General features: G+C 37.6%; 1 protein-coding gene across 3 annotated transcripts in view; it reads left to right on the forward strand.

Annotated features, from left to right (window-relative positions):
• Positions 1-24,807, forward strand: part of slc38a3b (solute carrier family 38 member 3b) — a 30,838-nt gene extending 6,031 nt beyond the window's left edge. The window contains exons 2-18 of one of the 3 annotated variants that reach the window (XM_082532785.1): positions 4,511-4,676; positions 5,036-5,056; positions 5,219-5,300; positions 5,421-5,536; positions 8,231-8,304; positions 8,840-8,932; positions 10,422-10,503; positions 16,688-16,770; positions 18,273-18,331; positions 18,694-18,867; positions 19,045-19,124; positions 19,207-19,307; positions 19,905-20,029; positions 20,122-20,266; positions 21,216-21,319; positions 21,409-21,526; positions 23,949-24,807. In XM_082532785.1, the coding sequence (XP_082388911.1) occupies positions 4,573-4,676; positions 5,036-5,056; positions 5,219-5,300; positions 5,421-5,536; positions 8,231-8,304; positions 8,840-8,932; positions 10,422-10,503; positions 16,688-16,770; positions 18,273-18,331; positions 18,694-18,867; positions 19,045-19,124; positions 19,207-19,307; positions 19,905-20,029; positions 20,122-20,266; positions 21,216-21,319; positions 21,409-21,513 (1,548 nt within the window). In that variant the 5' untranslated portion in view covers positions 4,511-4,572 and the 3' untranslated portion in view covers positions 21,514-21,526; positions 23,949-24,807. Of the gene's footprint in view, positions 1-4,510; positions 4,677-5,035; positions 5,057-5,218; positions 5,301-5,420; positions 5,537-8,230; positions 8,305-8,839; positions 8,933-10,421; positions 10,504-16,687; positions 16,771-18,272; positions 18,332-18,693; positions 18,868-19,044; positions 19,125-19,206; positions 19,308-19,904; positions 20,030-20,121; positions 20,267-21,215; positions 21,320-21,408 lie in introns of all 3 variants that reach the window. The other 2 variants (XM_082532784.1, XM_082532786.1) reach the window with 2 other exon arrangements.
• The last annotated feature ends 2,203 nt before the right edge of the window (positions 24,808-27,010 follow it).

Consider the following 27,010-nt stretch of genomic DNA (forward strand, 5'->3'; position numbering starts at 1 on the left):
AAAAAATATATAAATAGCTCCTCTTACTTGAACTTTTAACCTTGAATTGTCAAAAAAGAGAGAAAGAAATCAGCTAATCTTTAACCCTCCCACTTGTTCAAACATTTCAAATGTCAGATAAATATAGTAGCTCAAAATGAGACTTTTCAGTTTTTGTCACTTCGTTGCTGAAAACAAAACTCATTTGGAATCTATATAAAGTCTAAGAGTTCTTGAAATTATGTTAAAGCAAGTTTTAAATTGATACCTTTTTAGAACCAGCCCGCATTTCAACAGGTTTTAGAGCTAAATTTCCACGTAGGCGGGGTAATTTCTTTGGAAAGAAAATGACCAAATTCACAGGTCGAATGGTTTTAGGAGTGAACGTCACAAATTTTCACGGGACACAAATATACGCTTAAAAAACTCAGGCTTCTGGATCAGTGACAAGCTCTGCTCTTTAAAATTATCTTATATGTGTTAGTATAAAGAAATAATTTGGCTTTAGTTTACTTTTGTGTTTTATGGGAACATTTAAGTGGAAATCACTGGCAAATATTTTCTGTATTTGTCAAAGTTCTATACTGAGATGTGTCCCAGCTGTAGCAGCTGTGACATTTTCCTAATATCTCCTACAATTTTCAGAAACTTTTTCATGTGTCTATTAACTTTTTGTACTCTGAAAAAAGATTCTGAATGTAGAAAAATATGTGGAGCTGGTTTGACTTGTGATATTTCTTTGAAAACAACTTTTTTAAAATTTAAATTTGATATGTATTTGCTAAGATATACTGCAAAGTGCCTCATATCTATCATATCTCCTTTTCACAATAATAAAGAATTCTCTGGTTTAGCAAAGCCACACTTCTGATAAAATTTGTATACAAATCTGTTTTTAACATTTGAGCCAAATTTGATAAACTTTGTGGTAATTTGAGTCCTTTTACTTCTGTAACTAGTAATTATGTGGTACTATGTTGTCTTTTCAGTCCATAGTTTGGTAAATCCATTAGGATGTACGGTGCCATCTATAAAAGTCATGCTCCTGTCCCCCCACCTCTGTACTTCAGTGTTGAGACAATATGGTAGTCCTGGCGAGCTTTGTGCCAAACATCCTGATGCCAAATATATTTATGTTGGTCAAGATCACGAGGAGCTCACTGAACAATGATTATCCAGTCATCAATTATATGTTGATGTTCTATAGCTAAATTGAATCTTGCAGTTTTGTGCTGAATAGCAAACAAGCGTCAGACGCCATCCGCTGAGACTGACATTGTGCAATGTCCTTAACATTGTCCACACTGTCACAGAAACACTGACTTCCATTGATAATCCCTGTGCCAAGTCTGAAGCGCTTTCCCTTCTCATATTCACCTCTGCTGTCTGTGGTGTGATCTTAGTAGGACTACCATTGCGGCTCTGATTAGTGTTATGAATCAATTTATATTCCCAATTTCCCAAGACTTTTTATTTCCCAATTTGTCCTGCAACTGTGTTTTCACATAGTTTTAGTTGGCCACCTCTGCTCTTGTAGCCTTTTTAAAGTTTCATCAGACTTTTTATTTCCCCTGGCAGCTCTTTCCATACTTTTGAATAAAGAAATAAATGAGGAAGTTTAAATGTTCATGGGTTATTTTATAAGAGTGTTCTCAGTTGCACTCAGTTTTGTTTCAGTGATCATGCACACACGTGCACACGTGCACACTCACTTTGTTGCATGTGTTTCTACAGTAAGACCTTTATTTTCATTCCCTCTAAATGAGGTTTTTTAGTGGTCATAAGAGGAAATTGTGTACTTGTAACTTTAGAAATAATGCAATAATTTAGAGAGAATACAGCCTTGAATAATTTGACATTTAATTGAATAACCTTAACCATAATACTTTTTTATGGTTGTGGTTAGATTATGCTTTTCTTGCATTAACAGTTTTATCATTTTTTGATGAACCAAACTGAGATTTTTCTTATTTTTCATGGTACTCTATGCAGTACGGAAGAGGATTAGGGCCACTGGAAAAACAATCTGAGAAAAAAGTCAGAATTCTGACTTTTTTTTCAGAATTCAGGAAAAGAAGAAAAAAAAAAGACGTGCCCACTTTTTTCCCCCAGTGTCCCTAATCCTCTTCCGTAATGCAGCCCTGTGAAACACAGAGTAGTCTATGTTTCAGTAGATCCACCTTTAGCACCGATAACTCAAAGTAATCTTTTTCCGTTTGACTTTATCAGTCTCTTCCATTATTGAGGAGGAATTTTGGCCCACTCTTCCTCTTAATAACACTGCTTCAGTTCATTTACATTTGTAACCATTCATTTATGGGCAGAGTTGTTCAGGTCTCACAGCAGCATTTCAATCAGGTTGAGGTCTGGACTTTGACTGTGTCATTGCAACATCTTGATTCATTCTGCTGTAGATTTGCTGCTGTGCTTGGGATCATTATCCAGTTGTATGACCAAGTTGGGGCCAAGATTTTGCTGTAGGACAGATGGCCTCACATTTAGAGTACTGGCATACGGACAGCAAGGTGCCCACGACCTGTGGCAAACAGCAAGCCCAAATGATCTTGACAACTGTGTTTGGCAGCTGATATGTTGCATTGTTGCATTTTGTTCTCACCATGCATGGTGCTGTGCATTATGGTCAAGACATATATGTTGAGTTTTAGATATATAGAAGACTACAACAGAACAGTCACTGCTGTATTTAGGTATAAACATGATAAAGTCACGAGACAAAACAATAGGCTCTTGTTGTGTTTACTGTAAATTCAGTGATCCCATGCTTTGTGGTTGTTCATGAACAAACATAATGACTGTAGTTTCACTCACCGTGAGAGGCTCAACATTTTGAGCTCTACATGTTTACGTTTCTAAGTTTGATTTATTTTTGCTTGTTTGCGATTGCTTTTCGTGTGATGGCCAACACTAATCATAACTTGTATCACAAAGTGTATTTCAATTTGAAAATAGCATTCACACAACATTTTCTCCTCTGAATTTACCTCACTGGAAATAATTGCTGTCAAAGGCCAGTGTTGCAACAGGAAGTGTTTACATCAGGGGTTTTTAGGCTAGGGGATTGAGGCTACGTTAAGGGACGTGGTATCATTGAGCAAATACTGACTCACCAGATAACATGGTGCAAGGTATCAGTAATGTTTGTTTAATTTAAAATCCAGATTTAGATCTTCTTCTTTTTTTAATTGATGAAAGGTATTCATAAATTTGAAGAGCTCAGTACCCGATTGTATTGTGAAGCAGCACGCAGTGTCCTCTCAAGTTTCTTTCCTAGCTTCAGTGGCATTGTATCAATGACACTCTTTAATTGTACACTATGAATAGCCACAGCAGTGATCTTCTGGCAGAGAGGACACTGTGAACACAATTGAGCTGATCTACCCTGGTCACAGCGGAAACTACTAACAACACACCATTGTCTGTCTAAGTTCTCACTGAAGTATAGAAGAGTATTTATTTCTGTTAAAAAGTCCGAGGCAAATTTTAAAGAGCTATTAATTACAGGCTTGCTAATGATAAATGACAAATACTCTGACATTCTCTTCTGACTGTAACTGTGAATACAGCATCCCCCACACTGATGCTACTGTTAAACTGTATAATTATAGTAGCCTCATAATAGCTGCTTTGGAAAGCGCTTTCTCTGTTATTTGAAGCATTTTGTTGTGAGTGATCTGGCATCTCGTTTAATCATACTCATGTTTATATTCATCATCAAGGCCACAGTGTCATTGTGTGGGGATGTCAGCAGTAGCACTAAAAATCGAGGGATCTGGAATATAAAAGACAAGAGCAAATACGGTTATAAAAAAAAGTACTCTGACTGTGGACTTTGCCTTAGTGATCCTGACTTGTTTGCTTTGCTCCATTCTGAAGTTCTGGAAAGCAGAACATGCATCGTCATATTTCATCCTCACATTTCATTATTTGCAGTTCAGTGTATGGACTGCAGAAACCTCTGAAAAAGAACAAATGAGGTCAGATCCTGTTGTCAGGCATGTTGAACGTCACTCTGTTGACTCTGAGTCATTCCTGTGCTGTACAGATGTATTCTGGATAGAAAAATTTGATAACGTCATGAACACAACATTTTGTTCCAATTTCTAAAAAAGAAAATTAGGCAAAAACAAATGACTTGTTTGTGGCTTGTAAAGTTTAGCTTTCAGTGATGTGGCACAGACAAAGGCAGCCCCACAGCATATTTCTAGGCCCTCTCTGAAAAGAAGGATTGTATATAAGGGTTTCTTCAGGTCCACCCTTTTCAAGTTTAACAAACTTGCAGAGATGTATATAAGGATATTTTTCACATGGACTAATCAAAAGTCTATGAACTTTTAGAGAAAGCTTGTGTTTCCACAAGCATTAAAAAGTAGCTGATTGTCTACAACAGGCTGGCTGAAACCACATGTCTTGAGGGCCATTAAGCATGTTAAGTGTACATTGTCTTTATGAAATGGTTTATCCTCTTGTCTGATATGTTATCTGACTCATGTTCTTTCCACCTCTGCCCTAGATATTCAAGTCACTCATAAGAACTGCTTTAATCGAACGCATACACCAAACAGAGCTTGAATTATGGAGCCTTCTCAATCAGAGATGAACATATTATCAAACGGGAAAAGTCATGACCTCGGCGATGATGTGGGTGTGCCATTGAAAACAATGCTAGATGAGGATCAGTGAGTATTCTTTCCTTATGAATGGCTGCCTTTGTTTAATACAGCTTGAAGCAAGTATTTTTTACGCTTTCCTTTTCGTCTTTCTCTAGTTATACTTGTGTGAAAGCCACAATCTCATAAATCCAATTAACCAATATTCTTTTAAATTCAAATGTCACTGCTAAAGCTAAAAGCAGATGTTTGATTTGTTTTTGCTTACTGTTGCCACTATGATAATTCTCCATTAACATTGAAAATGATGAACAAGATAACAGATGTGGTGAACCACATAAAGTATAACTTCATAAATAATATTTGCTTTTTTAAATGCATGTTTACCTTGTTTTTGTGCTCGCCTCAACTGGTGGATCCTTATACAGAAATGGCACTCAAACAGTCAGGTATGTTTGCAGAGATTTACGTCAAGGGTTTTCAGCTACATATTTGCTCATTACGTCACCTTCAAAGCACATGATTTGCTAGAGTCTGCAGACGATGTTTGCTCACTTTCTCAGTGGTGGATGGAAATGCCATCAATTAACACCTGCAAATCTGGCCTCTAGATATGAAGAGCCTGATGATGGACTGGAGAACGAGGAATTTTTGCCCAACGAAGGCGGAAAGAAACCCATACGTTTCACAGATGTAAGTGAGAAACCCAACAATTATAGCTATATAACATAGGTAACAACGTTAGGTTTTATCTTAAATTGGCATTTAATGCATACTCTGTTTTTTATTTATTTATTTATATTGCATTTACAGTTTGAAGGAAAGACGTCTTTTGGCATGTCGGTCTTCAACTTGGGCAATGCTATTATGGGTAGTGGAATCCTGGGTTTAGCTTATGCCATGGCCAACACTGGGATACTCCTTTTTTGGTGAGTAAATGAGTTTTAAAACAAATATTGTCTTAAACATTCCTTTTGGAGGAGGATACTTGTTCACCTTTTATCATTAATTAGATTGATACAATCATTATTTCAAGCCTCGTACAATAGCTTTTACTGTATGGGGACAGTCTATTCTTGCACTGTCAAAAGAAAAGACTATATCTATCAGCATATAGAAAGTTCTGTAGCAGGTAGTTTCAGTGCCTCCCTTATGGATGGATCTACATATATTACACTGGATGTCTTTTCTGGCACAATTCTCCCATTAATACTCCCAAATGGGAGCAGACTGGCTTGTGACCTCTTGAGGCTGGTTTTGTAACCCCTACTGGTCTCAACACAGGGATCTTTTGTATATTAAGGAAATGTGTTAACCAGTACACTATGGAGCTAGCATATGGAAAACTATTTTGAGACTAATTCTTAGAACTACGTTCTCATGGCAGTGCCAAGAAACCAGTGAAGACCTCAGGAAATATCTTCACCTAGGAAAGGAATTCTCACATGGATGTAGGGAATCACAGAGATCTTGGTATAAGGAGTCATCCTAAGCAATGCTGTCTGGCCCCACATTTATATTGAACAAACAAATGTATGACAGCTTCCCACCTGTCAGCAAAAAAAACAATTAGTCTTTTTCCAACAATTTTCTGACCTCAAGATTTGCTATTCTACTGATATGCAGTGATTAAAATGAAAGGAGGTAAACTAAGTTGTACTTCTCAAAGTAATCTGCCTTTTCAGTGCATTTATAAATAGTACTGATTTATTATATGTCTTAATGTCTTGCAACACATTATATGCCAAGATTGGTTCACTTTTATTTATTGCCTCTCTTAGGCCCCAAGCCTCCTTGCCACATAGGCCATAGAAAGGCCACAGCTCAGAATAACTGAACCGCCAGACCCCATAGAGGCATCCATACAGACAGCTGCTGTTAGACCATGACCCAGGTTTTCCTAGTCATATAGTTTATGTTTTTTTTTTTTTTTTTTTTTTCTCTTTTTTTTCTCTTTTTTCTCTTTTTTTCTTTTTTTCTTTTCTTTCTCTTTTTTTTTTTCTTTTCTTTTTTTCTTCTTTCTCTTTTTTCTTTTCTTTTTTTATAAAACCAAAGCATGCGACAGGCTACACTCACATACATTTAATGGAGTAGAGCATTTTTCAGTGTTGTGAGAGAGAAAAGGATGCAGGTAATGTGTGTTTTAATTGCACAATTACTTTAGATACATGCTTGCTATTTGTTTTTTACTGCTACATTGTCACTTCCCCAGCTACTCAGTTACATTATCATCTCCCCATTAGTTTTGCATTATTTTTTTTATGATCACAGTGGGTTGTTGTTTTTTTTTTGTATTTCTGCTGTGTTTTTTTCAACTTCAACTTTTCGTGCTTTTACAGCATTTTTCTATTTCCTGGTGTTGTTAAGTTGCATTGCGTTTGACCTTTCAGGGCCACCGTACAGTCTCCACTGACTGTAGTTTATGTTTAAGTAGCTGCAAAGAAGTGAGACTGGAGCAGAAAATGGCCTCAGCGTCTGGTGAAAGCAGGAAGTCAGTTTAGTTTATACAGAGTAGCTCTTGTACTGAAGGAACCTATAGCCTTATGGAATCTTCCTATTAGTACTTGCATTAGAACTGTATAGTGTATGATTAGCACAAATATAGTTAGAATGTAATATTACATCAAGCCAAATTTAACACATACAGAAGAAAAAAGGAATAAATAAGTACAGCAAAATAAGTATGTTTATAGATGTCTGTATTATAACCACATTAATGCTAGAACAGGTGTTTCAGCCACTGAAACATCTATCCAGACTGAAAAAATACTACTGAAAATACATGATACTGCAAGGTTTATAGATCTGGCTGGAATAAGTATTTTAAACAGTTGCAATTAAAGTTGATATAAACACTTCACATATAAAGGCTAATTTACATCATGAAAAGCTGACAGATGTAACACTGCCTGTGTAGCTGGATTTAAGAAATAAGTGCTTAATCCTTCGGGATTCTGAAAGTTCAAGTTTTTAAAACATGTTTATTGCCATCTTGTGCCAGTAGAGAACGTGACATCATGTGGTAGGTTTTTTTGCGGTCAATAGACTTACATTAGTTTATGTTAGCTAACAAAACTAATAACTCAGGAGAAAATAAGGACATCCATCCACCCAGTCGCTTCCGCCTATCCTTTTCAGGGTCGCGGGGGGTGCTGGAGCCTAAAATAAGAACAGTAAAATAAAATGAAATATAAAAAACATCAGTTTTTCACTTTTGTCCTGCCCTTGGCTATATCAATGAGTTTTATGTTAAAAGTGAGGTAATGCTGTCCAGCTGTCACTCTCTGTCTCTAAAGCAGTAAGTGGTTCTTCATTGTTTGGTTAGCTGCACTCAAACTGGAAAATCCACCTGTTAGCCATAATGCTTGGATTTGTAAAGCACTTTATGAATGAGATTAGTATGGAGAGCGGGTTTGAGACAGGTGACAGGTGGTTTACCGAAATAAAAAACCTGGAGTCAGAAACGGATTTTTTCTTGTGTGGTCATATGTACTGTGCGGCACAATCAGCTGATGCAGTCAGTGCTAATTTATGACCACAAAATATCATGAATCAAAAAACAAATTTCAGGATAATAGTGGTATAGAAAATAACGAGTGTGTGACTTTTGTTTTTTGTCACAGGTTTCTTCTGACTGCGGTAGCAGCTCTGTCATCCTACTCTATTCATCTGATGCTCAAATCCTCAGGCATTGTGGGTAAGCATTGTGTCATTTCTCAGTGTTTTGAAAAGAAATGGTACAATTACATGTTGTAAAGTTCTCACATCGAAAATCCCCTGGAGATTGCTATTGTGGTTGCCATTAGAAAAGGACAGCTTATAAAGTTAAAAAGATCAAAAACCGCTTAATGTCAAAGAGTGCTTGACTGAAAAAAAGGTTATGTGAAAAAAAACTTTATCAACAAATAAAGTATTCATAATTTAAATGTATTTTTAAAAGTCAATTTTGTATAGAAGGATTTGATTTTCAGTCATCGCGACTTGTGTAATGCCCTGTCTCATTAAATAAAGACATTTTGTTTTGTTTTTTTATTCTGTAATTTGAGGTTTCGCTGAGTTAAAATTGTCTAGGCAAATTTTAAAACTAGAAAAAAAGTCATGTCAGCGTACTCTCTATTTATCTAAGTTGTGCAGTCATTTGTCAACCCCTCTGAAAGCATCTCGTTGTGTTCCTTGGACAGAGATCATAGCAAATATAACTAAATTTGTGATTGTTTGTAATCTGCTTACAGGAATCCGAGCTTATGAACAGCTGGGGTACAGGGCCTTTGGCAATCTTGGAAAAATAGCTGCTGGCACAGCAATCACCCTGCAAAATATTGGAGGTGAGGAGACAGTGTAGGTTTGGAACATGTTCGCTCATGTGTTCTTCCACTGGCCTGAAGCTATAAACTGATTTCACTTCAATTCAATTCTGTTATATGCTTATTGCACCAAATCACTTCAAGGTGCCTTATACTGTACGGTAAAGACCCTATAACTATAGTCAAATAAGCCATTAGTATTACTTTGGCTTTTGGTCCTATTTATAAGTTTGGGATATGATAGAGTATTAATAATGAAGTAGCTGCTTATAAGTAGCTGTATTCCTTGTGATTTTGACATTAAAAAGATTTGCTCTTCTTACTGACCAGAGAGTTGTTGAGACAAACTAGGTCATACCTTCTTCCTTAAGCATGAACTACTCAACCCAGCTTCTTAAGAAAAAAGCCACAGTTTACCCTGTTGATTTCAGAATTGAAAATGGAGCTGCTTGATTACTAACAGACTCAAAAAGATAATGCTGCTTTCCTTTCTTCACTAACAATTAGCTTTGGTACTGATTGTAAGATTACATTTGATGATTACATTTAAAGCATTTCATGGCCTACAACAAAAAAACATTTCACCAAGTGAAACTGAAGCAGTCAGTCCTGTGAGTGTCATCGGGCAACAGTGGCGTTTCCTAAGACCAGAGTCAAGACATGAAAATTATCTGTGAAAGTCACCTTAGATTATCACAGTCATTGATGTTTTTTTGTTTTGTTTTTTTCACTCTTTCTTTAAACTTGACTTTAAAAATGTTCTCAAATGCATTTTTCAGCTCTATCTTGTACTTAATTATTTATTGTAGGAGAGCTTGATTATATGTTTTAGTGTGATGTGATTTAATGTGATTTTAATGTGCCTCGCAAAACTTCTTAAGCTCTAAATTAGTCCATAATTGAGATAAACCCATACTGATTTCATAACTAGTTTGCTGCTACTACGTGGTAAGATCTGGTACGATCTGTATCCAGATAACTGAAAAGGGGAAAATATGTTAATGCAAGCTGTAAACGCATAAGCATGTCACTGTGATCAGTCATACCACTCACTACCACTAACTTCACCTGCTTCTTCTAACCAAAACAGTTGCAGATATTACTCATAGGTATAACAATTGCACTGTAAAGAAGCTACATAGCATAATTGTCATCGGAAAACTGACCTTATTTTTCAACAAATACACATTTTTGCTTGAAAGGTAACAGAGTCTATCGTCCCAGCTCAGCTAAGTTATAATCTTAAACTTGTTTCAAAGCAATAAAGTTTTGGTGCCAACGATAAATACTGAAAGTAGTAAAAATTTGTAAAACATCCAATTTCCCAAAAGTACAAAGGACGCGACCACAGTGTCCACAGTAGTAGCGACGGCTGTGTCACCTATGTAAACATGATGTGGTAAGTGTACTTGTGTCATGGTTTTTCTGATGTCTGTTTGGTTAGCGTGTGTACTTGCACTGTGGTTTACTTCACCACATGTTACATTTCCCCTGTCTTGTCTTGTTACAGCTATGTCCAGCTACCTTTACATTGTTAAATCCGAGTTACCGCTGGTCATCCAAGCTTTCCTGAAGGTTGAGCCCAACAGCGAGTGAGTCTTGTCATTTATGTCCTTTTCAGTACATGAGCACATGAGTCTTGCCTGTTGTTGACCCAGAGCTGAGACACTGTGTGCAGGGTCATGGGGCCTGGCCCAGTTTGCAGCATTTACTGAGTCAGTTGGTTTGGGGGTGTAATGAGAATGGGAGCCTGGAATTGGCTGAACAACAGGAAGGACATGAAGGAAGGGCATCTGATACTAAAGCACACAACATCAATCCTCACTACTGTCAGCTTGTAGAGGCAAGCACTGTCCACGTCAGAGTTATGCCAGAGACACGGTCTGCATAAGGCCACGGAGGACTGAAGTAGATTCCAGCTGTCTGTTTAAATCTAAAAAAACCTTGTGCTCAAAATGGATTGCAGCTATAATACTTATGTGCTGCAGCCTAGACGGTCTGAGGGCAGATATTCAATAGCTCAAGATACTCAACAGAATACTTTATTCAGTTCAATTTAGTTTTATTTATATAATGCCAACTAGCAGGATTACACATGTCAGGGCATAATGTGCAGACCTTCTGAGTTAAATGGGCTTGACACAAGATTTTCATCTAAGCATGGGGCTTGTTCCAATTGTTGCTCGTTTGTGTATTTTAGTGGAATTTTCCTCTTGCTTGGATAGACTCCAGCCGCCCCATGACCTTGTATTCAATAAGCAGAAGGGAATGAATGATGCATGGACTCATAATTACATAATTGTTCAAGTCGTAGGTGCTTCAAATATTTAAAGTCATAAAAAAAGACCTTCGGTTGTAAGGGGTCTTGCAACACATAGTGTGGCAATCCAGAATCCTGACCTCAACATTATTAAGTCTTAAGATTAAGATTAAAACCAACTGAGACAACCTAAACCAGGGGTAGGCAACCTTTCTGATGGTGAGTGCCATCTAAAATTTCCTCAGAAGTCAGTGTGCCATATGATTGCATTAGCAATAAATTTAATAACACTCTATATTAACAGCTACACAATATATAGAACCACTTTATAGAATGATATTAGTTTGCAGATGTTGGCAGGTATCAGCGAATAGTTATCAGCTGTTTTGAAACAAAAACTTTTTATCCATAACAAGAATTCCATAACAGCAAATGAACTGTACAACAGAAAATGCAAATGCTATTTATGGTCTCCTCACAACAATGATAACAAAAATAAACTAAGCCAATATGGCATGTCTGTTAATACAGAGACACACATGTTAGTGTGATCTCTGGCCTCCCACTCAGAGACAGAGGTCTCCGAGTGTCCAGCATTCAGACGGCTACCCGAGGACACTCATGTGAGAGAAAATCTGTTCACACAGATATGTAGAGCCAAATACTGTCAATAAGGCCTCTGCAATGTTCTGAAGACAGTTAAACTTGTCAGGTAGTGATGTCCAGCAGGTGAAAATGCAAGCTCCATGAACACGCACAGCTGTGGATTCCAGCTGCTTCGATGTTGCATTAACTGGCATTAACTCAGCCAGCTAATGCGAGACAAATCTAGCTGCTCATTAAAGATTTCTGGTTTGATCAGAAAATAAAACATTGGTCCATACACCTGAAAGTCCCAAAAACGCATTGTGAATTCTGTCTCGAGTCTACGGATGCATTCGTGTATTTCCCTGGTGCTGATGCTGAGTGGAAAGCTCCTGAAGCTTTTGAAGTGTCGGAATGTGGAAAGGTAACAACGTCCCTCTCACCGATAGGCTAAGTTATTTTTAGCCAATTACAAGTTGAATCTGGTAGTTGGGGTTGTTAGCTAAGATACTATCATTAAGAAGTGGCACAACTAATGTATCTATGTGAGTTGATTTCCGATGTGCATCGTTGACGTGGCCATTTATTTTTTAATGCACCTTCTCAGATTAATTCACTGCGTGTCGTGCCCAGGGCTGGATTGGGACAAAAAAACAGGCATTTTGACTAGAGACCGGCCCACCAGGTATTAAAGCTATAAAGACTTTGAATGAAAGCAAACACTGTGGTGACAGTGATGTACAGTCTTGTTGGTATATGTATGATTTCTATACATTTTACATCAGATAAAAACTTTGGTTGTAAGCTTCAGATAATTATTTAATAGCAGCCTGACATTTTAAAAGAGAATAAGAAAGTATTTCTTTGTGCCCCCCTTTCCCTGTTAATGCCCAACCTGGCCCTCCTGCCAAAACTTTGCCAGATCCACCCCTGCACAGTTACCAGCTGTCAGCTACATAAAAAAAAGAATCCTGGTGTTATTTGTCTCTCAGAAACAGTTCATAACTTCCCTTCAACTCATTCATGTCACCTAAAAGTTAAACCTGTTTCTCCATCACAGCTCTGATGATTCAGTAAGGACATCTCCTGGTTTCATCTTCATGTTTCCCTCTCATCACATAACCAAACCATATCATGACCAGCAGGTTTACAGCTGTGGCTCCAGCAAACATCAGCTGATACTAGAAATTAATATTAAATAAATTCTAACAACAGCTGATCAAGCTTAAACGTGCTGCTGTTGTTTAGCGCGACATCCGCTGGTTTCCTCTTTCTGGCGCAAAGTGGGAGATAAACAAACAAGAGAGAAAAGCCGATCAGCTGATCATTGATCAGTTTCATGATTAAAATAGCAACAGGAGAGGGAGGGGGAGAGAATGAGAGAAGAAGAGGCAACTCCAGCTTTGTGTCTTTTTCCATCCTAGCTGAAGTCCAGGACAAACTGCGTCCCTTCTCAGCTCAACACCAAACGCGTAATATTTTCTCTGAATACGGGACGATTCCGTCTTTTTACGGGAAGGTTGGCAACTCTACTAACTAACCTTATGAATAAAATAAAGTTCAATATCAGTAACATCATAGCACCCACCCAGCTGTATAGAAACTCCGTCATGCTAGCTAGTACGGAGTACGGGTTATTGTAACTGACTGTAAAAAGTCAGCACAACGAAAATAAACTAAACTTGGTTTATATCTGACCCAGATAGACTGCAGGTCATAACTTCTTAGCTGAAGTTCAGTTCACCTGACACTCGGACCGGCGGCTGCCTCGGGTCTCTCCTCCTGCCTCCCCTCTCCCTCATCCACCTGCTGGCCTCCACCACTTGTTAATTTTACTGAATCTGTGGAAGCTCCGCCATAGCCACCTCCAAACAACTGAGTTATTTTTACACACCGGCCAGCATCTGGCCAATCCACCACCTTTCATTGTTTATACCGTTACAAAAAAAAAGATAATCGGGCCACCGAGCAAATGCCTAGTACGCCCGATGGCCAGTCCAGCTATGGCCGTGCCATCAGTTAACCCTTAGGGTTGCTGACCCCTGACCTAAACCCACATGACAACAGCAGTTCTCTCGTAGTTCTCAACCTACTTGCCACCTACGTTAAACGCTTATAGCCAAATGAAATAGATGTATTGAGCTCTGTAACTGCTCTACATGTCTTGCACACACACACACACACACACACACACATAAATGACAGCAGCAGGTGGTGTAAAATGGGGTGCCAAATTCTGAGGCTGAGGATAGGTCAGCTCAGGGCCAGCCCTTTAGCAACGGAGGCACACTGTGTTCATGTCCACTCGATGAACCTTGTTGTCCAAATTCATGGCGTCACAGCAACTAAGAGGAATGAGGGGTGTGTAGTGGGTCTGCAGTTTTATTTATGACTAGTGGCTCTTGAATTAGAAAGCTATCGTGTGGTGGAGAGACAGCCAAGTGCCTTTCACTCTGCCTGAGTTTAAGTAGTTTGTGCCAGTGCTAAAGTAGATCTGAATTGGTTGGTGTTGTTTTATGTAGGGTATGGGAAAGTTTTTTTTTGGCAAAATATAAAGGGTCCAGTGATGTCCATCATGTTCAAATGCAGAGAGGCTGAGACATTTGGAAACAGTAGCTACTTTGTTGATTTTTTCTGTCTGCCATTCGGTTCTATAAAAAAATCTGTTAATCCAACCTAGGGTTGTCACTCTATGAGAACAGTGAAAGTTAAATCAAAAACTAATTTTGAGGGAGAGAAAACCAAAACTGTTTGTATTGTCACTATTGTCACTGCTAATGCAACTTTGGAAGCTAAATGTTAAAATACTGCTAGTCAGACTAACACAGTCTACTTCCAAAGACTTCATTTGACTGAACTTGGATTTGAACTCTAGACTTGACTGGACAGAACTTGTCCCAAGTGCAAGTGCACCTGCATGTGAAAGCTGCTCTCATTTGACCTACCGCCTAAAAGGCCAAAGAAGACATGACCTATGATTTGTGCAACTTCCCCTGCTTTTAAGTGACTCGCCCAAATTCGCATGCACACATGCATACACAAATAAACACTGGTAGTGTCATAGATCACACTGTGTTCCAGCATGTAGGACTGTGGCAGACAGCCGATCCTACTCATTGTGTTTCTTGCAGGGTTAAGAATAACAGGCTTAGCAGTGAGAAACAGGCTTTAGGGGACAAAGACTTTCCTATGCACAGGATTTAAGAGACAGTTGACTTTAAACTGCATGTTTGTGTGGTACCATTTGGCTCTACAGCTCCTGATGTTTTAAGTTTAGACAGGTAAAATGACTATAAACATGCTGTTTCACCACATTCATTTATTTATATTCACTTAGCAGATGCCAGGTAGATAAAGCGCTAAAGTTCACAGAATAACTCGCTGTATGGATACGGTAAGTATAAAAAAGGCACTGTAAAGTGCTTAGATAGATTAGTCCCACTGGAAAAAAGTCATATAGATGCCACTGCATTCCATTTAGTATAACTGATGATTTGAGTAGTGATTAAAGACAAATAAATGTTTTTAAAACTTAAATATATTATGTCCATCCTTTATTATACAGCTGGATCACAGTGTCAAATCGATAAAAGCTATATCATAAAAGAAGTCAGACTCTCTGCAGCATCTCTAACTGCACCCTAACACCTGACAACTGAGTGTCAGCATTTATACAGAAGTTATTAGACCACCTGTCATAAAACAATAAAACACAAATATTTCAGTAATCTGTGCAAAACGTATTTAAAACTCAAATTTAGAGCTGTTCTTTGGGCAAATAACAAAAGGAAATAATGTTTTTATACCCAAATTTGAGCAGGCGCAGTTGATTGGTAGGTAAATAACTGTATTTCGGTATCTTGATAAAATATAAGAATGTCTTTTACTATTTTTTCTGCTTTTTCTGAAAAATAGTAAATTTGAAAAATTGATGATAACAACAGTAAAAAAATTTTATAATTAAACTTAAAAAAAACAACAACCCATAAATAATGATTTTGATAATTACTAGTACTGTTATTTAGTCAATTGGAGAATAAACCTTCGCAGGTTTGCACCCTCTGAACCTGCACAGGATGTGTCAACAACAACAACAGGTTATGACACAGGTTACAGTGTAGGTTATGGCGTGGGTTACAAGATAGTTTACAGTGTAGGTTATGGCGTGGGTTACAAGATAGTTTACAGTGTAGGTTATGGCGTGGGTTACAAGATAGTTTACAGTGCAGGGTTTGCAGATATGACAGATACCACGGTGTAGATTTAACACAGAAGTACGAAGCCACTGTAACACTAACATTTGTCTACATGTCCTTAGAATAAACATATACATGTAATCTCAGCTATTGAGGTTGCACAACAGAGATATTTCTTTTTGAATGAATTTCACAAGATATTTGTTCAGAGTGAGGACATGTCTGATGATGACAAACTAGCAGAGCTGTAGAAGGAGACTGTAAATGTGAACACTAATACTTGTCTGATGTCTTTTTTTCTGTTTGAAAGAGAGGATAAAGTGTCTGACAGGGACTTTAAGCTTATACTGGTAACATTTGCTGACTTCTTCAGTCCTAAGATGTTTAGGCACCATAGTGTTTTGCTTTACTGCAACTGTGACCTGTCATATAAATAATCTGAGTTATGCAACACACTATTCTAGTACTTCTGTCGAGAGTAACATAAGCAGACACATTTTTTCCACAATCTTGCGGCCAAGGGTGTTCCCAACAGGTTACTGTTGGCCTGACAAAATGGGGTACATCAGCCATTTGGACCAACAGATTTTTAACAGCCTTGTGTCACAGATTTAGCCGCACTGACATTTTTAAAAGTACAAAAACAGCACTAACTCTATGCTACATGTACAGAATGAAGAAATATGTTACCACCACACACTCTTACCAAAATAAACTAGATTTTTCTCCAAACAGTCTGTGGTACTTGAACGGAAACTACCTGGTCATCATGGTCTCTGCCAGTATCATCCTGCCCCTTGCTTTAATGAAACAGCTTGGTGAGTATAATGTAAATATATCTTTGTTATGGGAGTACTGTTTTCCACTTCCATTTACCAAAGAAAGCTTTTAGTGTGTTGGAACATGCTATAATAATACCTTTTTACAGATATTAGAAAACTGTCACAGCTACAAATTGCTCCACAGTTTGAATAAAAGCCATATATTAAAGATAAATATGCACGTTCGAATGTACAGACACATAAACAGGCACACAATCGAACATATGGTCAGAAGCTCATTCAGACATATAAGCAAATAGTTGTAAACTATGGCCAAAAATAAAGGGATGAGGATTAAGGGAAAGCTAACCTATAAAAATGAGTTTTCAGCAGTCATTCAAAACCGTTATCAGAATCAGCTAACATGTGATCTAATGCATACATCAGACAGTGATGATGTTTTTTCTCCCTACAGTTGCCCTGCTGTTAAAAAAGAAAACAAAAACAAAAACATCCTCTTTTGAATCAGACCACTAAGGCAACTTTAACCTTATTGCTGACACAATATTAAAGCGAGTGGGCAATTGCATATAGATGAATGTATAGGTGTTTTCTGTACACACAGTGACCAGAGATAAAAGATAAGCTTGAAGCAGATAAAAAAGCCAAATTCACTGATCTGTGAGTCTAGCCAGACTTCCAGGACCATGTACACATCACCAGCGGGCTTAACTTTCCAATATAAATAATAGATTATTTGAATTCCCTAAGAGTAAAAAAAAAAAGAAGTAATAATATAATATGTAATATACTAATAATCAATAGCTAGTGAAATAATATAAAATATTTATGTTGTCTTCACTTAAATTTACAGTTTGACTTACATTTTTTTTTTTTTAACTTAATTAAATGTTTTTTCTGTTTAAAATGGATCTCCATGGCAGCTGGGCAAGGTTCCTGCATAACAAGTATTATGTGTTTACAGTCTGTATTAACAGTTAATGTCCTTTTATTCAGCTACTCGTTGTAACATAGCTTCTTTAAAGTAGTTTTGCTCCTTTTCATTATACTCCAGAGTAGTGGGTTTGAGTTTTGGGTTGTTTTCATGCAGTGCATTTATCTAACTCGTGCATTTGCCAGTTTGTGTTCAAGAAATATTTTCTATACTTAGAAGTTATCAGTTAAGATTATTTGAAATTAATCCAACTTATCTAATAATTTTTGAAGGCAAAGGTATGTACATTGCAGTCAAGCAATTAGTGCGTTCTTGTCCTACTCCTCACAGCGAAAACAGCGGGCTGTTCAGTTAAAAATAATTTCTCCTGACATAATCGCACTCTCAATTCCGGCATATTCTGCTCGTTAATACACAGTATAAACATGCCGTCTTTGCCCTCACAGTGCTGTGAGGTCACTCTGTACATTTTCAGGATGTTATTGCAGTAGCTTCATTTATGACAAGGAGCATCTAAAGCTAATGCAGTTAATAGTGGTTCCAAACAACACATGAATTCAGTCTGAGGAGCAGTTATGAATTTTCTCGTTCTCTTTATTTTCAGGTTACCTTGGCTACGCCAGCGGGTTTTCTCTCAGCTGCATGGTGTTCTTTCTCACTGCAGTAAGTTGGTCCAACACACACAGTGGCACATCATCACAGTCACTGCGCACACAGAGCCTCTTTTGCTCTGGCATGCCTTCCTGGCGTACACTTTATGTTGCTAACTTTCCCATCCTTGTCTCTATTTTTGGTGGAATGTGTCAGTGTTTGATAAGGCTAATATAAGAGCTACTATACAGACATCAGAGGTTCAAAGTTAAATCTGTCTACTTAGAGGCTGAGTGGCCCTAATCTAGATTGAAATGGTTTTTCTAAGTAGTTGTTGATAACTGGAGGATGTTTTTTTAATGACTGACATATCACCTTATCCTTATTTTTCATGATATTCCTGTTTGTTCTTCCACATGTTGCCACATTTGCAGGTCATCTTCAAGAAGTTTCAGATTCCCTGCCCCTTTGAGGAGTTCTCAGTGAATGGTACCGCTTCCCACCTCAGCTTGAACGATTCAGTCCATATCCATGAGTACAACAACGGTGTGGTTCACGAGGATGATGACTCCCACTGCACCCCACGCATGTTCACCATCAACCCACAGGTAGGCGGCTGAGATGAAGAACCGTTTGTATCTGTGGATCTGTATCGCTTTTGAATATTGAAAGCCAGAGATGCTGAGATGCTGTAAATGTATTTGCTAGTTTCCACACATGTATGCGGGGAAGCTCAACTGCACTGCTAATAATAGACAGTCATGTGTTTATGTGTCTCTTAACAGACAGCATACACCATCCCGATTTTGGCTTTCGCTTTTGTTTGCCACCCTGAGGTCCTGCCCATCTACACTGAGCTACGCAAGTGAGTCGCCCATCTGTAACCTGCAATGTTTGATAACATCTCAGTGCAAAATGTGGCATTAATGTCCACTCTTTGATTTTAGCCCATCAAAGAAGAAGATGCAGAAGGTGTCCAACATTTCCATCTTAATCATGTACACCATGTACTTTCTGGCAGCTCTCTTTGGCTACCTGACTTTTTATGGTGAGGGCAATTTTCCCTGACATTTCTTTTACGATTGGTGTTTCAGTACCAGCGGACGAATACAAATGGCTGTGTTCATATCAAGTGGACAGAACAGTGATAGATATTTGTTATTATTAAGTAAGACAAAAGGAATCTAGTTTGGGCTGGAAAATATTTGACTAGGGAGATTAGTTTTTTTTAGAGGGGCAACTCAGATACAGTGTTAAAATGTTCATTATACTTTACAAATCTTGCAAAAAATAAAAATAAAAATCATTTTCCTCGCAAAGGAATAGCTTTTCCTTGTTGTTAATTGTTAGTTATTGTGTATTAGCTATTAAGTGCCATCATCCAGACGATCTAATGTGGTTTCTATAAAAGCGTAGTAACCTTTTTCATGGAAAAATTGAGTCTCTGTAGACAGATTTTCTAATCAGGGGTTTTGTTTTGTTTTGTTTTGTTTAATGATTCCATCCTTTACAGAATTTGCCTCTACTGTGTTACATGGAACCCAAGCGCCCTCTTGTGGAGATTGTTTGTCATGGTATGCTGTCCACAGTTGCTGAGTAATGAGCTCATGCGCAGCTAAACTAGTTTATGTTGATATTTCTGTAGGCAATGTGGAGACTGAACTACTGCACACATACAGCCGGATTGATCCTTACGACACTTTGATCCTGTGTGTGCGAGTGGCTGTCCTTACTGCTGTAACACTGACAGTCCCCATTGTGCTATTCCCAGTAAGTGATGCATTTTATTTCAGTCTTCATTCAATAATTAAATTAATATTGTAACATTATAGTGTTTCTAATGTGATTTTTTTTGCCCACAGGTGCGTAGAGCCATCCAGCAGATGATATTTCCCACCAAATCTTTCAGCTGGTTACGTCATATTGCCATCGCTCTCATTCTTCTCACCTTTATTAACATGTTGGTGATATTTGCTCCTAACATTCTGGGAATCTTCGGCATTATTGGTGTGTATAATACTGAATGTAAAGTTGGAATAATATCAAAACAGTAATGCTTTTCTTATGCTCTGGAGTCTGAGACTCAAGAAGAGGGGGTATAATGCTTAAATCTCCAAGAGGCAGTAAGGGAACTGATAGGTTGGATTTATGGGTAACTTCAGTTGCCATTTGTATACACACGCAAACAAATATTAAATGTTAAAAACGTGACCAGTGTCATGGACACACTGACAGCTTAAGTCAATATTTTTGTTCCACTTTGTTTTCAGACTGAGGTCATGTTTCATAGGTTACAGGTAAAAGTATAAAACATTAACCTTAGGGACTACCGGGTACTTCCTCAAAGCAAGGGTTCACGTACAGAGTTTACCTGTTTTTGAATCTATGCACGGAAGCAGAAAAAATAGAGGATATAATAAATAGAGCTGTTTTCAGATTTTGCTTTTTTGTGTGCTAGCGTGTAAAACAGAGGGGATTAGGAGAATGGGATTAGGATTAGGCACATGTATATGTTGTATAAATAATCAAAAAGTCTGAATAAAAGTATAAATTACAAATCAAGTTTACAGAAGGGCAGCAGTGACACGGTGGTTAGCACTGTGGCCTCACAGGAAGAAGGCCCTGAGTTTGACTCCACTGTCTGCCCGGGACCTTTCTGTGTGGAGTTTACATGTTCTGCCTGTGTTTGTGTGGGTTATCTCCGGGTACTCCGGCTTCCACTCACAGTCCAAAGATATGCGCTTAGTGCAGTTAGATTAATTGGTGATTCTAAATTGGGTGTCTATCTCTCTGTGTTAGCCCTGTGTCAGATTAGTGACTTGTACCCCCTGGAGGAGAACGAATGGATCGAGAATTTAGAAAACAGAAAACAAACATCAACAAATAATAATGAGTCCCGTGTATTTTTTTCTTATCAAAGTTTTATTACAGCATTGCATGCTTTTTTATTTTTCAGGCGCCACATCAGCTCCTTGCCTTATTTTCATCTTCCCTGCTGTCTTCTACATCCGCATTGTTCCCAAGGAAGATGAACCCATGAACTCTCTTCCTAAGATAATGGTGAGGCAATGAAAATATTTGCCATGCATGTTACATCATTTTACAACTTCTTGATAGTTAAGTCCAAAATGTTTTCCCATCATTCTTAGGCTGCCTGCTTTGCCGCTTTGGGTTTCTCCTTCATGGTAATGAGTCTGAGCTTCATTATTATCGACTGGACAACAGGGGAAGGCCTCGCTGTTGGAGGACACTAAGTGCTGCTTCATTGTGTGTAGTCTTAGGGAAGGAGTACATACTGTAAAACGGTCAATGGTTAGAAAATACTGTCAAGTAAGCAGGAACACACTACAGGGCTGCTAAGAACAGCTTCCGGATTTCTAAATGTGTAAAACACCCAGTATAGTATGTGGGTAGAAAGGAATCACTCTTGGAAATCAATGTCACTTTCTGACTGTAATTTAACATGTATCTGTACAAAATCCATTCATTTCAATATTTTATTATTTAAGTTAACAGAGTGTAAAATTTTATTTGAATAATTACGAATGAACAGGGTTGTTGTTCTGTTTTGTTTTTTTGTTACCCTGTGTTAGTGCGATAACATCCAAGGATGCAGGGATGATAGTGAAATTGTCTTTCCCTGTTGTTTTCCCTTTACTCACACACACAAACAGCTGCAGCTGGTACTGTACAGAGAAAGACAGTATGATTGACAGTATGAAAGGAAACAAATTAAGATAAAGTATAAACAAGAGACAGTAAAATAACATATTTTTTATGTAATATTAGTTATTTTCCATTAAATGCACAGAAGAAAACAGATTATTTCAACCTGCACCAGCAGCGATCTGAACTGTTCATTCTCATCATTATTATGTAATATTATATAGTGAGGTGTTTTAAAGCCTTAGAGCATGGCTGACATTTAATTATGTGTATGTATTGTTTGCTTCATATGCATAAATCAACAAATTTTATTCAAAAACCTGGGTGCCTTTTAGCATTTAACAAAAAGCACACAAAGATACGATGAAAGCAAGAGTTTATATTTATTTAGCTAACTACCAGAAACATGTTTTTAATTTCAAATGAAATATATTTAATTCTACTTTATACAATGAAACCAATAATCATGATACAGAGATAATTCACACAAATAATATTTCACTTGTTTGTTAAAATGTAAAGTGTTTGATAAAGAAATGCCTTTTTAATGCTTTTGTAGTGCATATAAGCCAACTGTGACCCTTAATATAAAGAGTTCAAGTTTACTTTAACACTTTGTAGAAGTTTATTTACCTTATTTTATTCCTTCTTCGAGGGTTTCAGAAATAATTTCTTTACTCTACCACATCACTACAATTTACAAGTTGGATGATGACTGGGTTTAAAAAAAATAAATCTAAACAAGTGCCACGCTTTTCATGGATAAAAAAGAACACCTACATGAATGTTTAAAGCCCAGTAATGAGCATGTTATGTCCAGTTTCCAGTCTTTTTGCTCAGCTAAGATAACAGCTAGGTAGCTCTACTTTTATATTTATCGTAAGACGTAAAACTGGTGATGATCTCGTTTAATTTTAAGCAGCATCAAAGAGAATGTTCATCTTCCCAAACTGTCCCAACTATTCGCTCACTTTTAATCACCCGTGGTTAAAATTTAAAGGATGTATTTGCCCAGATTCCAAATGCATAAATAAAGGCCATGTAAATAGTTTGGTTGTACCCAGGGTTTAATAGGAATTTTATAAACAAATGTATAGACACGATGTATATATCTAAAAAAAATAAGCAAATAAAACCAAAACGTCATCCATTGCTAGATGCCACTAGGTAAAAATGAAGAAAATGTAGTTTCTAGTTGTAATTCAGTTTGGACCTCTGACCTCTGAGTTGTTGGGTTTTTTTTTTTTTGTTGTTGTTGTTGTTGTTGTTTGGCTCTGCCTGCTGGAAATCTGTAAAATTAAAATGAGTTAATTTGATAGATCGATGTGATGATGATGCTTTTGTTATTCTGTCGCATTATCATTGCTTCACTAGTTGATAGTAATTTGCTTGGTCTTGTTGGCCATAAACATGAAGTTAATCTTTTTGCATGATGTCAAGTCTGTTCTGTATTTGGTGTAGTGAGCAGAGATTTGCCTTCCAGCACTGTCACATAGAGATGTTAAGTAATAACTGTGCATTTGGCATCTTATAGTGAAGCGTACTGAAGTCCCAATCGGTTTTGTGTTACGTGTTAAAAAGTCGTTCTTAAAAAAAAACCCCTCAGACTATTACGATTACTGTCATTACGCTCAGAGAGAGAAGACTTTTTTTTTAGTTTAATTCATGTGTGTTGAGGAATACCTCCCAAGTTTTGGCTTAAAGTGATCTCAACACCCATAACGGGTATGACTAACTACATAGGAGTATGCTTTCACAGACTACAGGGGCTTTACATTATGTAATATATATGAATATAAACCATAAATTCACAGCTTTTAAACCAATGGAAAATTTTCTCATGGTCAAAAGTGAGAAAAGCTTATGACAAATACTTCTACCCAAAGATGGTTTTATATTGTGTAACAACTCCCAGACTTTAGAAAAGTCAAGGACAAATTCTCAGTTTATTTATATATAACTCTATTTTCTGTTTTTTGTAGCAGTTTTGACTCCAGGTTAAGTTGGGTTTTTTTTTTTTCAGACTAATCATGAGCAGAAGAAATATCCAGTATCCTTTTCAGTATTGCTTTGTCACATTTACTTGCTGTGCTCCTTGTAGTGTTATTGGAGGTTTAGTCTCATCAAGTTCAGTAACCAAAGTTACTAAAGGGATCTTGGGGTTACTTTAAGGGATCTTGCCAAAGTAACAACTGACTACCTACTGCTTTAAAATGCTATAGCTTTTAAACATGTGCCACCACATGATATCAAATGTTAATCCATCATGTATGTAAGAAAATCTATGTGATATGTTACTAGAGCTGTAGTTCAAGAAGTTAATTATAACGTCGCTACAAGTAGATAACAATGCCTCTGGACTTTGGTGACTTTATATAAATAATGTATATAAATGTATGCCTTTTATATTTGTGTTGCATATTTACAGTAGCTTGTAAAGTGTAAATAGCTGAACAATTTTAGTTTGCCAATAAAATAATTGTAGATGTTTTTAGATTGTCTTTCTTGGCCTCATTTACCCCTTGACTCAAACAAATTGTTATTTGGACAGTGTGTGTTTCTGTTTTTTTTTTTCTTTTACTATGTACTGCTCTTAATTTGTAGGCAATTTTAGTATTTGATAGATATTAATACAATAATATGTGCAAGCCTTGAGTCATTCTTCATTTCTTTTTTATATTGCTAGGAAAATGCATTCTCTGTCAAGATGATCCCGCACTACTTAAGTAATGTTAAAATCTGGGCTTTTGGTGATTGGTGGCATCTATGACTGTTAGTGCCTCATCGTGTGTTTTGCTATCTTGGTCTGTTTGTATTGCACTGGCAATATGCTTCAGATCGCTGTCATGCTGAAAAATAAATGAGATCCTTTCCAGATGGTACTGCGTGGTGGATCGAAATCTGTTGGACTTTTTTGAATGCATAATTCCATCCCCAACATTACTAGCTGACATGCAGCTCCGACCATGACAGAATCTCCACTGTGTTTCCCGGATGACTGTGAACACTCACTGTTGGACCTCTCTCTTGAACTCATCTGCACATACTGACAACAATTTGAACCAACATTTTCAAATTTTCAATTTTCACTCTGTAAGACCTGTTGCCGCTGATTTTTAGTCCAGTTGTTCAGTAATTTGTCATGCATCAGCCTTTTCTCCTTGTTGTCTTTGTTTAAGAATGGATTCTTGACGGCCAACCTTCTACTGAGACCATTGCTGACCAGTCCCAAAAGGTTGATTCTGTTCATCTGAATGTAGTGTTTTTAAGTGGGAGAAACATTTTGTCACTCATCCAAGTGACGTGTCTGCAGAAGTAAGTACTGGAAATGCTGCGTCCAGATGAACAGAATCAGCCTTTTGGGTTTTCCTTACCTGGATGATTGAGCATGCATCAAAATATTTCTGATGAGGTTTCAGTGAACACTAACTAGATCAACTACAGGGCCAGATGCATCTCTCAGGTCCTGGGTCAGGTCTTTGCTAGATTTTTTTCCCCTATTTCTTAAGGACATTACATTTAAATACTGTTCATTTGCTGTACATAGTTGGAAGCAAAACATAAATACATAAAAAAAACTTTTGCATTTGACTGTAGATCTTACCAATATTGGAATCCCGGAACCTCTGTTTTTTAAAGGTGTTCAGGCTGTTTTAAAGACAAGCTTATCATTTTAACTGCTCAGTTTTCCTATGAAACTGTTTGTCATCATGAGCCGCCGCTGCTGACCTCATTATGTCAACATACTGCTGGTTTTTACTGTAACACATTAAGAATTTTATTTAGACCGGCACAGGTCTGTGTATTTCTGAATGCTCAAGCTAACGTTACATTTAAGTACTATAGAAATGAACTCAACAGAATATCATCTATATTGACTCAGACTGAAGACATTACAGCAGTAGCAAGGGCCCTGCAGTTAAATGGTACATTAGAACCCAGCAATAAAATGTTTGATTTATTTTTTTTACAAGAGAACAAAAGCCAAGACTGGTAAAATGGCTGTAATAAGCCTACTGTGAGCTGGTATAGTTCAAGATTATTTATTATTTTTAAATGCCCCATTCCTTTATTGTGCTGTGAAAATATTGTTAAAATAAAGAACGTGTCTCTCATGTCAAATAAATATAAGTAGCCATGTTTTTACACTCTTAGAAGATTAGAATAATTCAAATTATAGCAGTGGAAGTGATTATTTTATCTTAAATTGTATTTGACTTTATATTGGAACTGTCTGTTTTAACATTGTGTGTCTGACAAGGTAATCAGCAACACAGAGGCACCACAAGGGACTGTCCTCTCCCCCTTCCTCTTCACCGTCTACACCACAGACCTAGGCCACTGCACAGAGACCTGTCATCTTCAGAAGTTTTCTGAAGATTGCGGTGGTTGGATGCATCAGCAGGGATGATGAGACAGAGTACCGGGCTGTGGTCGACTCCTTTGTCACATGACGTGAGCAGAATAATCTGCAGCTCACCGTGGCAAAGACCAAGGAATTGATTGTGGACTTCAGGAAGACCAGGAAACACTTGGCCCCTGTTTAATCCAGGGGGTCAATGTTGACATTGTGGAGGACTATAAATACCTCGGAGTATACATAGACAATAAACTGGACTGGGCTAAAAACACCACAGCACTTTACAGGAAGGGCCAGAGTCGTCTCTATTTTTTGAGGCGGATGAGGTCCTTCAACATCAGTCAGACAATGTTCAGGATTTTCTACGAGTCTGTGGTGGCCAGTGCAATCCTCTACGCTGTTGCATGCTGGGGGAGCAGATTGAGGGTTTCTGATGCCTACAGACTCAATAAACTGATCTGCAAGGCCAGCAATGTTGTGGGGATGGAGCTGGACTCTCTTAAGGTGGTGTCGGAGAGGCGAATGTTGTACAAGATAAAGACAATGTTGGATAATTCCTCCCACCCACTCCATGGCATGCTGGCTAGCCACAGGAGCACGTTCAGACTATGGCCATCTTTCTGTACAACTCCTCCACCTAACACACTGTATACACTGTGATAGCTACACCCTTTTTGCACATGCTCTTCTTTCTTATTCAGATATTTATTAGTAAGTGACTTATA

This window comes from Aulonocara stuartgranti (assembly GCF_965226115.1).
Source record: "Aulonocara stuartgranti genome assembly, chromosome: 5".
Lineage (NCBI taxonomy): Eukaryota > Metazoa > Chordata > Actinopteri > Cichliformes > Cichlidae > Aulonocara > Aulonocara stuartgranti.